The 15,921-nt window shown below is 30.8% G+C and overlaps 1 protein-coding gene across 2 annotated transcripts; it reads right to left on the bottom strand.

The window, feature by feature from the left end:
* Nucleotides 1–3,854: 3,854 nt before the first annotated feature.
* On the bottom strand, nt 3,855–13,594 carry LOC124926872 (protein-tyrosine sulfotransferase-like). 2 transcript variants are annotated; one of them, XM_047467182.1, is made up of 13 exons: nt 13,241–13,594; nt 13,083–13,141; nt 12,021–12,201; nt 11,406–11,477; nt 10,482–10,770; nt 9,536–9,676; nt 8,873–8,977; nt 8,624–8,768; nt 5,565–5,614; nt 5,399–5,476; nt 5,191–5,310; nt 4,406–4,549; nt 3,855–4,314 (listed from the first exon to the last, which is right to left on the bottom strand). In XM_047467182.1, the coding sequence occupies exons 1-13, from the start codon at nt 13,417–13,419 to the stop codon at nt 4,096–4,098; spliced, it is 1,782 nt and encodes a 593-aa protein (XP_047323138.1). In that variant the 5' UTR covers nt 13,420–13,594; the 3' UTR covers nt 3,855–4,095. The 2 variants fall into 2 exon arrangements, with proteins under 2 accessions (XP_047323138.1, XP_047323139.1); XM_047467183.1 differs by having other exon boundaries at nt 13,390–13,592.
* Between the last annotated feature and the right edge of the window lie 2,327 nt (nt 13,595–15,921).

Genomic DNA, 15,921 nt, shown 5'->3' on the forward strand with positions numbered 1-15,921 from the left:
AATATTAATAAAATAATTAATGAAAACTAAACCCTAAAAATATTTAACTGCATATAAAAAGAGCCTTAAACTCTTGTACCACATTTTTATTCTAAATATCAAATACAAAATTATTTGTTATATTTGAAGCATGTCCTATTTAATAAAGATCCTGGCATCTGCAATCAAAATAATTAAACAAATAGTAAAAATAATACAAGGCTAAGAGATGGGACAATAATATCTTAAAAATTGATTTTAAGTAACATGTGTGTGGTTTAGAGATTATTAATTATATTAATTTTAATTTAAAATGTTAAATAGTAAAAAGTACACAAGGCTAAGAGATGAGACAATAATGTCTTATACATTGATTTTAAGTAACATGTATGGTTTAGAGATCATTAATTAATAATTATATTATTTTTAAATTAAAATGGTAGTATAATTATAAAATAATGACCCACTTCAAAATAAAACATTTTAAATGAGAATAATAGAATGTGTAATATTTAGACTCTTAGACATTTAATATTATCATTTGAAACTAGCATTTAGCCCGTTCATTTGCACGAGTAATAATATAAAAAACCGTGAAAAAAATTACGGATAACATTTTTAATTTTATTTTTAACCGTTTTAAATTTATGGGTTTTAAATTTATGGGTAGGTCAACACATAATCCGACCCAAGTATCCATTTACTCAACATTATTATATATTAGTTAGTTAAAAAGTTGAACTTATATTAATATTAAAACGTCCCGCATTTATCAAATTTGGTGTTTGAATTTAATATATAAAGTCTTTGTACCCTAGTTGGTTAAAGAGTTGTACTTGTTTTGTTAGGTTGCAAGTTCGAAACATACCTCTAGTATTTTTAATTTTATTTTTAACTGTTTTAAATTTAAAAACGGGTAAACCCACAATCCGACCCAAGTATCCAAATTAACCACAGCTCTCGACCCGGCAATCCGTACACTTTAAAAATTAAGCATCATTATATATATGTAGATTAGTTAGTTAAAAAGTTGAACTTATATTAATGTTAAAACGTCCCGCGTTTATCAAATTTGGTGTTGAATTTAAAATATAAAGTCTTTGTAGCCTAGTTGGTTAAAGAGTTGTACTTGTTTTGTTAGGTTGCAAGTTCGAAACATACCTCTAGCATTTTTAATTTTATTTTTAACCGTTTTAAATTTAAAAACGGGTAAACCCACAATCCGACCCAAGTATCCAAATTAACCACAACTCTCGACCCCGCAATCCGGACACTTTAAAAATTAAGCATCATTATATATATATAGATATCTTAGTTATTTCGATAATCTCAATAAATGTAACTTATAATAAAATTGATAAGAAATGCATACCAATTGGCCCGCGATGTTTGATAAGAAATGAGAATGAATTTCTTTAATAAGTAATCGATCATATATCTTAACATTTATGTTAATTTGTCTATAAAATGTTCGAGTCGAATTAGATTTCAACTCATTAAAATGTTTATAACATACAATAATAAACAATGTTATGATTTTTTTTTATTTAAATATGGTCACAAAGTGTAGAGTTACATGCACTTCACAAATATTAGGTCTATTTGGAAATATTTTTTGAATTTGGATTGCATGAGAATCTTGTCTCAATAAAGTTCTTACAAAACACTTTTTTATTGAAGATTTAGATACTATTTTTAAAAAATAGCACAATTAGATACACCACTCATATCTCAATTAATTCTTTTTTTACAATCTTAAGTGTATAATATTATTCAAACTAGTATGTATTCCGTGCATGTGTACGAGTGATAATATAAAAACTGTAAAAAAATATTACGGTAAAATTTTTATGGGCGGGTCAACCCACATTCCGACCCAAGTATCCATTTACTCTCACATATATCCAAATTAACCACAGCTCTCGACCCGGCAATCCGAACACTTTAAAAATTAAGCATCATTATATATATATATATATATATATTAGTTTAGTTAAAAAGTTAAACTTATATTGTTAAAATTTTACACGTTTATCAAATTTTGGGTTGAATTTAAAATATAAAGTGTTATTAGTCTAGTTGGTTAAAAGATTGTACTTGTTTTGTTAGGTTATAAGTTCGAACCATATCATTTTTAATTTTATTTTTAACCGTTTTAAGTTTATGGGCGGATCAACCCACAATCCGACCCAAGTATTCATTTACTCTCACATATATCCAAATTAACTATAGCTCTCGAACCGGTAATCCGGACACTTTAAAAATTAAGTATCATTATATATATATATATAGATAACCTTGTGAATTATTTAAAAGAATCCTAATCCATACAAGGCCATAAATGCATTAAATACAAAATTTGAAATCTAAATAATCAAATTTCCTCTCAATATGAGATCCCTTATTGTCATTTTAATAAAAATTCATATATTTTATCTTATTTATTTTCAAAATTAAATCACTAAAATTTTCAATTAAAAAATATCTTAATAAAATTTAAATATGAATACAACAAAATTATAGTAATTTAACTAGTTAAAAAAAATCTAAATTTTTTTATTTTAGAAATGAGATTCATGTCCAAATTTTATGAATTTGTTAGTAATAAATGTTAAAATTTTCAAATATTATTATTTAAATTTAAGATTGTTAAAAATATTTTTTGGGGAGTTAAAATTATAAGGGAATGTTTGTTTGTTGTTTGTATTGACAGCTAAAAGACAAGAAAAAGAAGAGTGAAAGATAAAACAAAAAGTGTTGGGCGGAAGAGATGATGACGTGTCAAGTGATGAATGGTTTGACGTATGATGATAAGAGGACCATTAATTAATTGTCAGTGAAGGTGATGTGGACTAGTCAGTGACAAGGGCCACAAATGGTCCAAATTTGGGATCTCTGTCGTCTTTCCTTTCCAACTGTCTTACATATTTGGATAAACCTAAACATATATATAATATAATTCTGCTGGTAAAAAAGTAAAAAGCAATTACTTTATTTTCCAAAGTCAACTAATGCACTTTTTATATGTAAAAAATATTTTCCAGATTTTTCAAAAGTTTTAATATTTATAAAAAAAACACTTTATTAAAGTTTAATATAATAATTATATCATAATAATAAAAGTGTTCAAGTTAAGACAAGCAAGCCGGCGGATATATGTACAAGCCTAGTACAAGTAGTCTAAAATATTTTATATATAAATAATAATAACGACACAAAAATATTGTCATTATAGAGAGTTTTACCGTCGCTAAAAAAATAACGACGAAAACTAGAATTTTTTTTTTGGGTTTTTTTAATTTATTAATCAAAATATATTTATTTTTATAAAAATTTAAATATAAAAGATTTATAATAATTTAATTAATTACAAACTCAAATAACTTTTTTATTTATTAAATAATTTATAAAAATCAAACACCAAACAACTTTTATATGGGTTAGTAAGAATTTGGACTCTCCAATCTTGAATAAAAATATTTTAGATCAATAAAAAAGCTTTAATTAAGTATGATCTTATAGATTTTTACTCATCACACATTATTTCACTTTTACTCTTGAGTACATAAATTTGTTTTTACCATTAAAGTTTTTTACCCTTTTTAACACAGCAGGGAAAAGATTAAAAAAAGAGAGACAGTTTAGTCATAAAATACATGTTAGTACAAGTTGACAGGGGAGAAAAAAATAGTTAAGAGGACGAAATGACAGTTAACAGAGAGGTTCCCAAGAAATCAGAAAGTCATTTTCTAGAGAGAAAAGATAAATATGTATGTATAATTGAACTATATTATTTTGTTCACAATTCTAGGATCACATTCATATATTCTGTTTGTTTGTAAGTATTATATTTGAAAACAAACAAGCCAAAATTATGTATAAAGAAGAAAAATACTTCATCACATAATCATTTCAAATAAGAAACATAGAAATTTTAACATATTCAAATATACCACCTTATACAAATGTAAGACAGAACGAGATAACCCGATTTTAGATTCGTGTTTTATGAATCAACAACTCCACAAAATTGCCCAGACAAAATGGCAATGGAGGAGGGGGGGTTTCCTATCAGTCTTAGGTTCTATTTCTTTCTTTCTTTTCTAATTTAAGAACTTAATGATCCCTAGTCCTTCCGGGTGGGATACTGCCATAAAATGCAGTTCCCTTTATATTTTTTAGTTTAAGTGTTCTTCGTTTTCTTCTTCTTGCACTTACAAACAATAACGCGAAGAAAAGGAGCAGAACAATAGACACAGCTAACCAGAGAATGTTCCATGACGGGCCAACATAAGGATAATAGAATATGCTCTTCTCCTCCTCCACCTCTTCCTTCTGCAATAAATTTATTTTCTTTTAGCCTTTTACATTACACTAGCTTCATTCTAATTACAGAAACTGCAAGAGATAGATAGAAACTACTTACAGACACAGCAACTTCCTCCTTTTGCTCCAATTTTTTGTGTTGTTGGTTTGAGAATATATTCCGAGCATATTCATAAAGCTCCATATCCAGGCTGTTAAGCGTTTTAATCTCCTGTATAAGTACATCAGGAAGCCGACGACGTGCCTGCAAATTAAAATTTTAATCAATGAGTTACCATGTAATCTCACCAAAACTGAAAATGAGAAAACATTATCAACTCCAAGCATGTTTTGGTCTTGCAAATGCGCCAGGACAAATGAATCCATTTTTGTTTTGCTTGGAAATGATATTGTATTTCCAACTGACTCACCCGCATTATTGTTAGCATCCGATATAACAACCTCAATGAACCTTTCATTCTTGGTATAATCGAACTTTAAGACTATAAATGTTTCTTATTCAATTTGATTTCTAGTAAAATTCTAGTTTCCTCCTAAAAATGTTTAACAAAAGTGTAAACAATAAAATCTAATCTAAAACTATATGCATTTTCTTTAAGAAGACTGGAATCTTATGCTCAATGTCATACACTCCCCCTGACACTCTTTACATATCTAATCATTCACTTCAGATGAGGAATATCAATATCATTCCATGATCAACATCCCCCAACATATTGTGGTATAAGATACAATAAACATAGTTCATGTCACTAAAGTATTAAACACTAACAACTAAAGGTGAAAGGGAAAAAAGGACTGGCTATTAGGTAACGACAACAATAAAGAGGGAAAAAAAGAACAAAACTGATGTTAATTCAAAGAGACCAAAAATTGATGGTGTACCTCCTTAGTAAAGTTTGCTGGGGTGATCATCTTTAAAGAAGTAGTCCGACGTCGTGCTTGAGTTGTTCTTAAGCTAGAAATACATGACTCATAGGCTTCCATTAGTTCTCCAACAGTCGTCTGCAATAAGAAAATGGGAAATGTCTTATAATAACCTCCATATATATATATATAGGATCTATTAACAGACATGAATGGGACAACATACAAGCTTAACATTTTCATCAGTCGTCTCATTATTTTGGGGCACCAGGATTCCACTAGGTTTCAGGTCTGCGCTTGTTTTCTGTTCAACAATATATGAAAATAAGAAGAAGAAAAATGGGTTGCTTTAAACATCTCCAATAATTCATCAACGGGCTTAAGTTGATTACCAGAAGATGGCTAGTATTCGAGACTGAATCTGGAAAAGAAATTTCATCTTCTGCAAATATACAAGGACTATTTAACTTAGTAACACAAAATCCATTTGTTATATATTCCAAAAAATCAGAATGATCTAGAAAATAATCAAGATCTGAATTTTATACTAAAAGAAGGAAAAAAAACACTATATTGGATCATGATCCCAAAACGATCTCAAAAAACACTATATTGGATCATGATCCAAAAACAATCTTATATGAGATCGTGATTGTACCAAAATACTCATGTCTAAATAGGCTCAATATCTGAATGGAGAATAATGGATTTTCGAAGATCTTTCTTAAAAAATGACGGTGTCCATGTTAAAGCGGCCCGTTTGATTGTCACCTGGAGGATGTCGCTCTTTAGGAATTCAAATTTGCGGGATGAGTATGCGAATGTTGTAGCCAAGTGTCTCAACTCTGCCACGGCATCGTCCACCTTTTTTTTTAAGGTCTTTCTATAAATGCGGAACATTAGATGTCATGTATGGAATATGAAGCATATGAAATGGGAACATGAACCATTGTAGGTAGGAACATAGTTGAACAGTTATCTCATTCTGAGCGACTCGTTCACTCATTTCTTTTACCATCACTTCCTCGGGGTATCATACGAGGGAGTGCTCTCCCTTTACCGAATTCCCCCTCCCCGGCCTCCTTTTTTAACCTTGCCAACAATTGATCATCGTTCCAGCATGCGATGACTGGACGTGAACGAGCAAACTGCTCCGACAACGTTATCTGGATGCGGTCCAGGTAGCAGAGCTGCACAAACAAAACAATTATATTTATTATTATCCGCGTCCTAGTAGCGTTGTCGGAACAGTTTGCCCGTTCACGTCCGGTCATCGCATTCTGAAACGATGTACAATTGTTGGCAAGGTTGAAAAAAGAGACCGGGGAGGGGGAATTTGGTAAAGGGAGAGCACTCACTCGTATAATACCCCGAAGTGAGGAAGTGATGGTAGAAGGAAGAAAGGAGGGTGAACGAGCCGCTCCAGAATGAAGTAACTGTTCAACCATGTTCTCATTTCAGAATGAGATAACTGCTCCTCTTTACACTGATTAATGTTCTCATTTCATATCTTCATGTTCCATAAATGACACATCTCGTTTTCCTCATTTATATGAGGACCTTAAAAAAAAGGTGGATGATGCCGTGGCAGAGTTGAGCCACTTGGCCACAACATTCGCGTACCCATCCCGTGAATGTGAATTCCTAAAGAGCGACCTCCTTCGGGTGGCAATCGAATAGGCCGCCTCTATCATGGACAATTTTTCACTGTCCCATTTGGCATGGTCATAGAGCAGATCATCCTCCCCGTCGTTTTTGAAAAATATCCTCCCCCGACACCTCTTCCCCGGCCGGTGTGCAAGGAAACAGATCCTCCCCCATCACCAATACCCAACCGACCAGTGTTGAATACACATCTCCTCCGTGATGGACATCCCTTCAAGAGTATGCATGAAAGAGGAAGGACTAGTAGATGAGTATACAATGGAAGAAAATCAGGATGTTCTAGATGAAAACTTTGAAAAGCGATTTCAGAGAAATCCGAGTAGAAAATATAGTAAACCGAACGTATTTCGTACACCTCATGTCACAATGGGGAGGAAAAAGAAGAAATAATTAAGTGTTAAACATTTTTTTGTAAATTAATACTTTTGGGTTGTTACCATTTTGTTGAAAAATTGATATTTATGGGGTTGTTACATTTTTGTTCCTCATCCATATATGCTGCCTTGGGATAATATCTTTATGTTCATATGCTTCATGTTCCTCCTTACTCTGCTTCATATTCTCAATTACATGCTTGAGGTTCCATATGCTTCCCCATTTGTAGGAGGACCTTCAACAAAGGGGGAGGGACGATGCCGTGGCAGAGTTGAGCCACTTGGCCACAACATTTGCGTACCTATCCATGTGAATTCCTAAAGAGCGACCTTCTTCGAGTGTCAATCGAACGGGGCGCCTGTAACGTGGACAATTCTTCACTGTCCCACTTGACGGGGGTCATAAAGAAGATCATCCACCTCGTCGTAGTTGAAGAAAGATCCCCCCCATCCCCGACCTCTCCCCCGCTATATATATATATATATATATTCCATGGGTATACATATATATATATAGATATGGGTATATATATATACACTTGTATCAAGAACATACCCATGGAACATACCCAATATATGGATGCTACTACGCAAGTCTATACTGAAAAGAGGTAATATTTTGCAAAATAAAAGAAAGAAAGATATGTGGGAATCGAGGAAAGCTTTAAAAGTTGAACTCCACCCAGCTCATATTAACTACAGTCAGAAGTTTTGAAAGGCTAGCCTTAGATTCAATTTGGAATATACAGGCATTAGAGCTGGCACTGACCAAGAAAATCCAAGAAGTGGTCTCACAAAACCTGTGCAACTCTTATCATTTTAATTGCTATTTGGAAAATAAGATATCTTAATCCTCAAAAACTTCATGCTTCTTAACTAGTTACTTTTAACAATTAACCTGACTAAATAGTAACCCAGTCTTTCCTGACATGAGAATGGTCCCTTTCCAGGCATTGTAAATTGTTACTGAGGGTTAGGATAACCCTAGAAATCAGTTAAGTCTGCAATTAGTAGCTGAGTCAACAATTTTACTAATGGTTAAATAAGCTTTTTAACAGCCTGTTATTAGCAGTTGAATAACAGGAGTATTAATAGGGAATTGGCAGATTTCATATGTTTTTAATTTCGACCATATTTCGATTGGTAATACGATATAGAAGGACCACTACTACAAAGAGTATTGTTGGATAGTCTGTTATTCTCGTCTAAAGGTTCTTCCCTCCTCATCTCTTTCAACTTCATGCTAAGAGTTCTTTTCACATCCAATCCAGATCAAGAACACAGATCAATCTCTTCTCAACTCCTTAGTAATTATGATACATTGGAGTACTCGAATCTCAGGTATATTTGATTCTAGGTTATGGAATTTTAACAAGATACCATAAATCAAGTCATTATTACTAATATCCTACCTGATTTATTATAATCTGCAGGATCTGAATGATTGGATGCCAATGACTGCAATATCACTTGCGCACCAACCACGTTTGCAAATGTGGTTGCAGACTCTCGGTGGTCTTCAGTAAGTCCGACATACAACATACTCTTCAGTCTATTCTGTAAGATTAACAAGGACCTATCAAGACTGTATTCTAAGAAGGAAATTCTAGATGAGACAGAATACCATCATCCAAAGTTATGAGCAAACATATTTTTATTACCTTTGCAACTTCGAGCACATATTTACCAAGAGCCGGATGCCTCAAAACACAGTGTCGCACTTCATGTGAATCATCCAGATACGAGTTGTTTGTCAATCCTGCGATCTGCTCATATATGGTATTAGCATAGAAGATTAAATTTCAAATTCACAACCAGAGTTCTGGATAATCATTTTTCTACCTATAAAGGAACTAGAGATCAGGAGTAACATATTTCATCAATAGAATGCGTGATTTAATCTTATAATTACACTGCAGTCGACTGTCAAAAAAGGTATCAAGTCCAATTACTTGAATGGATGTTAAATTTGTTGAGTTCATTAAAATGCATGTCTACGTTTGAGTTATAGAATTGACAATGGATTTGAAATATTTAATTCTCAAAATTAACACACAAGTTACTTGCACATGACTTATTTAAAGTTACCTACATAGAAGCATTTTGACAAGTTTAAAAACGAAAATGGACAATTCTACACTGAGTTTAAAAAAAATATGATGATAGGATAGACAAAATAAATAATGTTGTCGATGTAGTGTAGCTCAGTGGTTAGAGTGTTTGCTTCTTAAGAGAAGAGGTAGGTTGTGGGTCCAACCACTACTTGGCGCTTTACACCCTTTCAAACAGAAAATAAATAATGTGAGAACTTAACAAATATATACCTGGAAAGTAGCTCCATTGTGGATGATATCCCGAGCAATAGGATCATTGATATATTCATGTAGTGGCATTACAATGTCTTCCATGCTGTATGGATCACTTCCTCTAGAATAAGGTGGGGACCTTTGCTTTCTAACATCTCGCTAAGAATGCAGGAAGAAAAAAGGTGAAAATCACATATTACACATATAAAGGAATAGTTGATATTTACAACACTAGATAGGATCAACATTATATATTTCCATATCTACTTGCACATTCGTTATTTTAATGACGGGAGGATGAGATATATAAGATACATTCTAATGCTAGTTCTCCCTCCATTTTGGAAACCAGTCAATTGTTTTTATAAATTTAATAGATGGAACCATTCTGACTACATAAACTTGTCAAGGATAAAAGTCCTTGGCACCTTTCAGGATCCTCAGAGGATAATGTAGTTTCAAGAATGATTTTATCAGACAGTTTAAACACACATATATATAGGCAGAATGCGTAGGGTTGAGACTTGAGAGGAATGTAAACATCTAGCTTGAGTTCAACGTATAATATGTGTTTACTTCCTTGTTTGAATCACTCATTCTATTTCTTATTTACCGCGACTCAGGCATCCTTGAAGTGAACTCCCGCTTATATTTATCCTTTCAGAAGGACTACAAATCAAACTTTTACATAGGATTTGGTTACTGTTAGTTGGCTCAAACACATCTAGCTAGCGAATTCAAGAGATCTAAACAGATAATAACCACCCTTCCACAGTATCATGTTGATTTAGACTTATCAATGTTAAAAGGCAGCATATCTTATTTTTTTAAGCATATGAACACAGATCATTCGTGAAGGAAATTTGTATGGCGATCCATTATTGCAGAGGGATACACTAAAAGAGAAGAAAGAACCCAAAGAAAAATAGAAAAGCAAACTTTTACATAAAACATGAAATCATACCCGATTAAACAGGTCCTCTCTCATCCAGGGCACTAAATACTTCCATGGCCAAATATCCAATGTACTGACTCCTTTTGTCTTTGAACGTAGATGTGCCGCCATTCTTGTAGCAGATGTTAGATTAGGGTGAACCAAAAATCTAGCCGCAACCTCTACAGAAAATTCATAAGTGCTAAAAACACGATCAATTGGGTTCCTAAGTATTGTGATTACTGAAGTTCTCTGCCGAGAGAGTTTGGACATCATGCTGTAATCATCGTGAGTAACAAGTAACCTGCAATTTGTTTTTCTGCGCAAGCACAAAACTTCAAATCATTACCGGCAAACCAAATTTATGATCAGCCAAATCATTAAACTACAAATATCACAAATCTATGACATAGTAGAACAAAAAGTTATCAGGGGAGTTGGGGGGAGTTCACATTCAATTATTTATTGGATAAAAAGTAGGCTTCTCTGTTCATCTTAAATTTTTGGGGAGTAATATGAGCAACATTTCGAAACACTTCTGTTTCTGAAAACATTTCCAGATACAGAAATTTTGTTTCCAAAAGCTTCTGTATCTAGAAACGTTTCCAAATACATAACAAAAGTGTTTCCAAATAATTGGTACTTCCAAGATAAGATGCAATATTATGAAAAAGGGTAGAAGCTTAGTTAACAAAATAAGGTAATTATGCACACACTCTTTCCTTATTAAACCCTTGTTCACATAAATTGAAATTTTTATAGCACAAATATTGAAAACTAATCAAACAAATATTTTTATATGAAATGGAGAGGAAAGACCAAATATGGCCTCAAACTTGTTCTTGGAAATGTTACTGTAAATGGAGTATTCGCTCATTCCAAAAATTCAAGGGCATATCGGTGCTTCCACAAAATGTATATAGCAATAAATAACATATTAACCAGAAGTATTACCCTGGGTCAAAGCGCAACTTATCATAAGAACGAGGGCACTCCGAAGAGGTGGGATACAGCTTTCTCAAGAAACTGCAAGACAAATTCGACGACATGAGCAATGATAAATTATTTGTCAAATGATCTGAAACAGAATAAGTATTAAATTTTCGAAGGGCCAATCTAAAACAATGACATGTGGCTTTAGATAATTGATTTTATAGATAATTACTAGCTAGAATATTTAAATTATTGGAACCCTAGTCTAGGATTGGAATCCAAAGAGAAATTAGATGAGACCACAAGAAAAATAAGAGAAAGAAGCCAGAAAAAATCATTGACAAAAACATAAATTGTGTATTCACAAGATTTCGATTACAATATATATATAACTAACACAATCATAATAGAACTCTAATTATAATTTAAATATTCTAAACTAATAGCTATTTTTAACATAATTATATAAATTTATTAAGCCTAATCTTCCCACCACGTGTCATCTTATGACTGGCCCTTATAATAGTATGTATCCCGTACCATGGTTATGCAAGCACATAGACATTGTATAAAGAAAGGTTAAAAGAGAAGGGAAGTCCAGGATTACTAAAGAGATTTATCATTGTAAAATCTTACCAATGGAAGTATGTTCTTCCCCCTGTTCTAGGGATGTGAAGGAAAAAGAGTAGATCATGCAATTTATGTTCGTTTTCCTTCACTTCCAAATCAACAGCAGAAGAGATCGCCCACTTCTTTACAGTGCGTTGACAATATTTATAATCATCTTGGCCTTGATAAGCATTTATCACTATAAAAGCTGGGGATCATACAGTAAATACATCAGCACCAACTCATAAGAACACAAACCTATTCAACACAGTTACAGCCATAGATAATGTCAGGAAGGAGATAGACAACATTTGGATCCTACTATAATGTCATTGTTGCCAAGATATAGAAGTTGCATTTGCTAGTAGATTTTATATAATATTTTCATCAATTCAAACATCAGTAGGATTATCCCTAACAGTTCATATAGATAACAAGTATTTTGGACCCTTTCACCTCCACAAGAGTGATTTTACCCCGATCAATGGAGAATGGTATAGTTGGATGGTTAGTTAACCCTTTTCCTTAATTGACTGTGCAGATATAATCTTTTTAATATCTTCGTGAGTTTCCATAAACAATTGTTGATCATACATCATTTTACCCTTTCTAAACAACAAAGAAGAACATGTGATGTCCAATTCTAGATATATGTGTACACAATTAACATCTATTACGAGATAAAACTATTGGTAATGAGGAATCACCCAAATCAAGTAGGCAAATATTGACAAATTTCTGGGTAAAAACTATGTGAATATTCAAATCTTATTCAAGTTCGATTTTGTACCAAGAATAGCTCAATTTTTCATGAACGTTAAATAGGTTATCATAGATATAATACAAAAAGATAATTAGGAACAATGATATTTCGTCAGAAGCAGTCCAAGTGAATATAAATATATGTAAATATTCAGTAGAAAAAACAAGCATACTCATATACTTAAGAGATGTAATACAAGAGGCATGAAAATAAGGAGAAATGCTCTCGTATACTTCTTCACATCATTACATATAAAAGAGCCCGAATGCGAAGCTTAGGAGGAAAAAGAGAAAGCCAAAAAGTGACAGTGGTTGCCGAAAACATACCCTGTCCAAGCAGAAGCAACGCCACAAGCAGACGAGAACGATCCATCGAGCTCGAACCACTGGAAATACAAGAAACAATTACCACTGAAGATTACACTAATGTGAATGAGAACCCAAAATCGAGCAAGAATAATATACAAACAAATGGAAAAACCCACCACCACAATCCAACGAATGAAAAATTCACACAAAATGAGAGAAAAGTTAACAGGGAGAGGAGAGAGAGAGGGACATGATACACGCACAGACAATGGATATATGCATAGACACATGAGCAATGGGCAGGATTTCGATATCGTTTGCGTACCTGTCTAGGTAATCGGGATATCGTGCTCATAAATTCTACCAATCCTTTTTTGGACTCGGGGCAGACAGGGTTCACGATCAGAGCGGGTCCCCTGTCGCCTCTGTTCGAAGCCGCCGGCCCTCCCGATTCTCCCCAGCCTTTCTCTGTCTCTCTCTTCTTCTTCACTAATCAAAATGCCACCCAAACTGAACCCTAAGTTTCTCACTCTCCACTCCTTCTCTCTCATTCGTCTGTCTTCCATAGCTTCTTTCATCCTAATTTTTTTTTAAAAAAAAAATACTCCTACCGAAAAGTAAATTATTCAATAAATAGCTGTTTAATTAAACATATATTAATTTATATGAAGTGTTTAATATATTTTAAATAATTATAATATAAAAATAATAATATTTTGTATTTTTAATTAAATAAATAAAGTTAAAAAAATATTAAAAATTAATTAATTGTATTTAATAAAAAAACTTAATAATTAAATAAAATAAAATAAGTAAAATAAATAAAATAAGAATATATATAAATATATAAATGTGGTAAGGATAAATAAGTCATTTTTTAATTAATTAAAGAGTGAAGCGGGGGTTGGGAATATAGAAAGGGGTGAGAAAAGCAATTTGCACAAAAAAATTAGAAATGATGAAGAGAGAAAGAAATAAAAAAAAAATATTTCAATCAAATTGCATTTTTCTCTATCATTTTTTATAAAAAAAAAAAAATTATATCTCTTTTTTTTCCTTTTTAAAACAAATGAGTTTATGTCACTTAATTTCTCTCTAATGTCATTCTTTTTCTCAAATTATCCATTCTCATATATATTATTATGAATGTTACTTTAAAACTTAACAAATAAATAAACATTTTCTAGAATAATAAAAGTATATTTTATAAGTACACTTTCCCTACAAAATGCTAGAAGAGTGATGAGGTATAAAATTTGAAAGAAATAATGAATGAGAATGACCTGTCACCAAATAGGTGAGAAAAGAGAGAAAAAATTTATTATTTTTTTAATCCATTAGAGTCACGTCATTCCCTCTCAAATCATTTCTAAAAAAAATTAATCTCATAAGAATAATAGATTCAATTTGACAAAAATAAGTCACTTTATTTCATTAGATTTTTTATTAATATTAAATAATTGATGATTAAGTACAAACTTTTAATTTTTTTTCAATATTCATTTCTAATTTATGTATTTATGAAACTGAAAAAAAAAATTGAGTCACTCTTTTTTCTAAATTTACGTAATCATACAATTATTATATTTATTAAAATGTACAAATAAAACAAAAAAAATAATAATCGAATTAAACCGATAGTTTAATCGTTTTATTTTACTAATTTATCGATTAACCAGTTAAAACGACTTAATTTTCGATAAATTATTTTCGGTTATATTTTATAATTTATATTAGTTATTTTAGTTAGTTTTTAAAATATCATATATATATATATATATATATATATATATATATATTATAATATTTAATAATCTATGTATAATAATAGAAGATCAAGCAGAGGATGCTACAACCAAACCAAACCCTTAGAGTTTTGAAAAAAAAAATATTTGATCATAGAATTCACATACGACAAACTTGTAATTCACTTTAAAAACAATTAATTAAACAATATCAATTAAAAAAACCCACACCTCCTAACAAATTTAAATGAATTTTTTTATTTAATAAAGAAATAAAAATCAAGTTTATAATTAGTAAAAGTAAAAAAAAATAAGGATATCTAAAGTAGAAAATAATAATTTCATAAATAAAAGATCAAATACTACACTCATTTTATATACTTTAATATTTTAAGTTGGTTTATCTATGTAAATTTTGTTTGTATAATATTAATATATTTAAATTAGGTTAACTGTTATGACAAATGTTTTTTAATTAGTATAAGTTGTATAACAAGTTGTTGGTTCAGATAATGTTACTGAATATTTAATTAGTTTTATTTCATGTATTTTTATTTATTTAAGAAATGTATGTAATAATGTTTTTTTTGTGCTGAACATATTTATTATTAAAATTATATATTGTTTGAAGTGAAATAAAATATACTCATCCATTTAATAATTCTACTGACTTAAACTATTATATTCATTTTCAAGACTATTATTGAAAATACTTCCAGTTTAATTGATTTAAAAAAATATAAATTAGGATATTCATCCATTAAATTTATGTCACTTTTTAATTTATTTTACATAGTTGTTTTATTTATTCTCATTTTTTCTTTTATTATTTTTTACAAAACTTTTAATGTTTAGTTTATAATCTCAATTCTTTATTATTATTAATGAATATGTTTTCTTTTTAAATAAATAAAATTTAAAAATTTATTTTAAAAAAATATTATATTTTTGTAAGTTATATATAAGATAAATTTATTTATTTAATATTTTTTTATATGTCTACCCTCTTGAATTATTACTCAATCCTCATCTAGTTAGAAAATTTAGGGCATTTATCACTAATCCTTTGTCTTCTTCATAACATGTAATGATGCAAACAAGTTCATTTTGAG

Source organism: Impatiens glandulifera, chromosome 2 (genome assembly GCF_907164915.1).
Source record: "Impatiens glandulifera chromosome 2, dImpGla2.1, whole genome shotgun sequence".
Lineage (NCBI taxonomy): Eukaryota > Viridiplantae > Streptophyta > Magnoliopsida > Ericales > Balsaminaceae > Impatiens > Impatiens glandulifera.

Excerpts from the sequence above, each read along its gene's own strand:
- LOC124926872 (XM_047467182.1), bottom strand. The coding sequence starts at position 13,419 with ATGAGCACGATATCCCGATTACCTAGACAGGTACGCAAACGATATCGA. Across the intron at positions 13,142-13,240 it reads TCATTCGTTGGATTGTGGTG|TGGTTCGAGCTCGATGGATC; the intron begins GTGGGTTTTTCC and ends TTGTATTTCCAG. Across the intron at positions 5,311-5,398 it reads CTGATGAAAATGTTAAGCTT|ACGACTGTTGGAGAACTAAT; the intron begins GTATGTTGTCCC and ends TTCTTATTGCAG.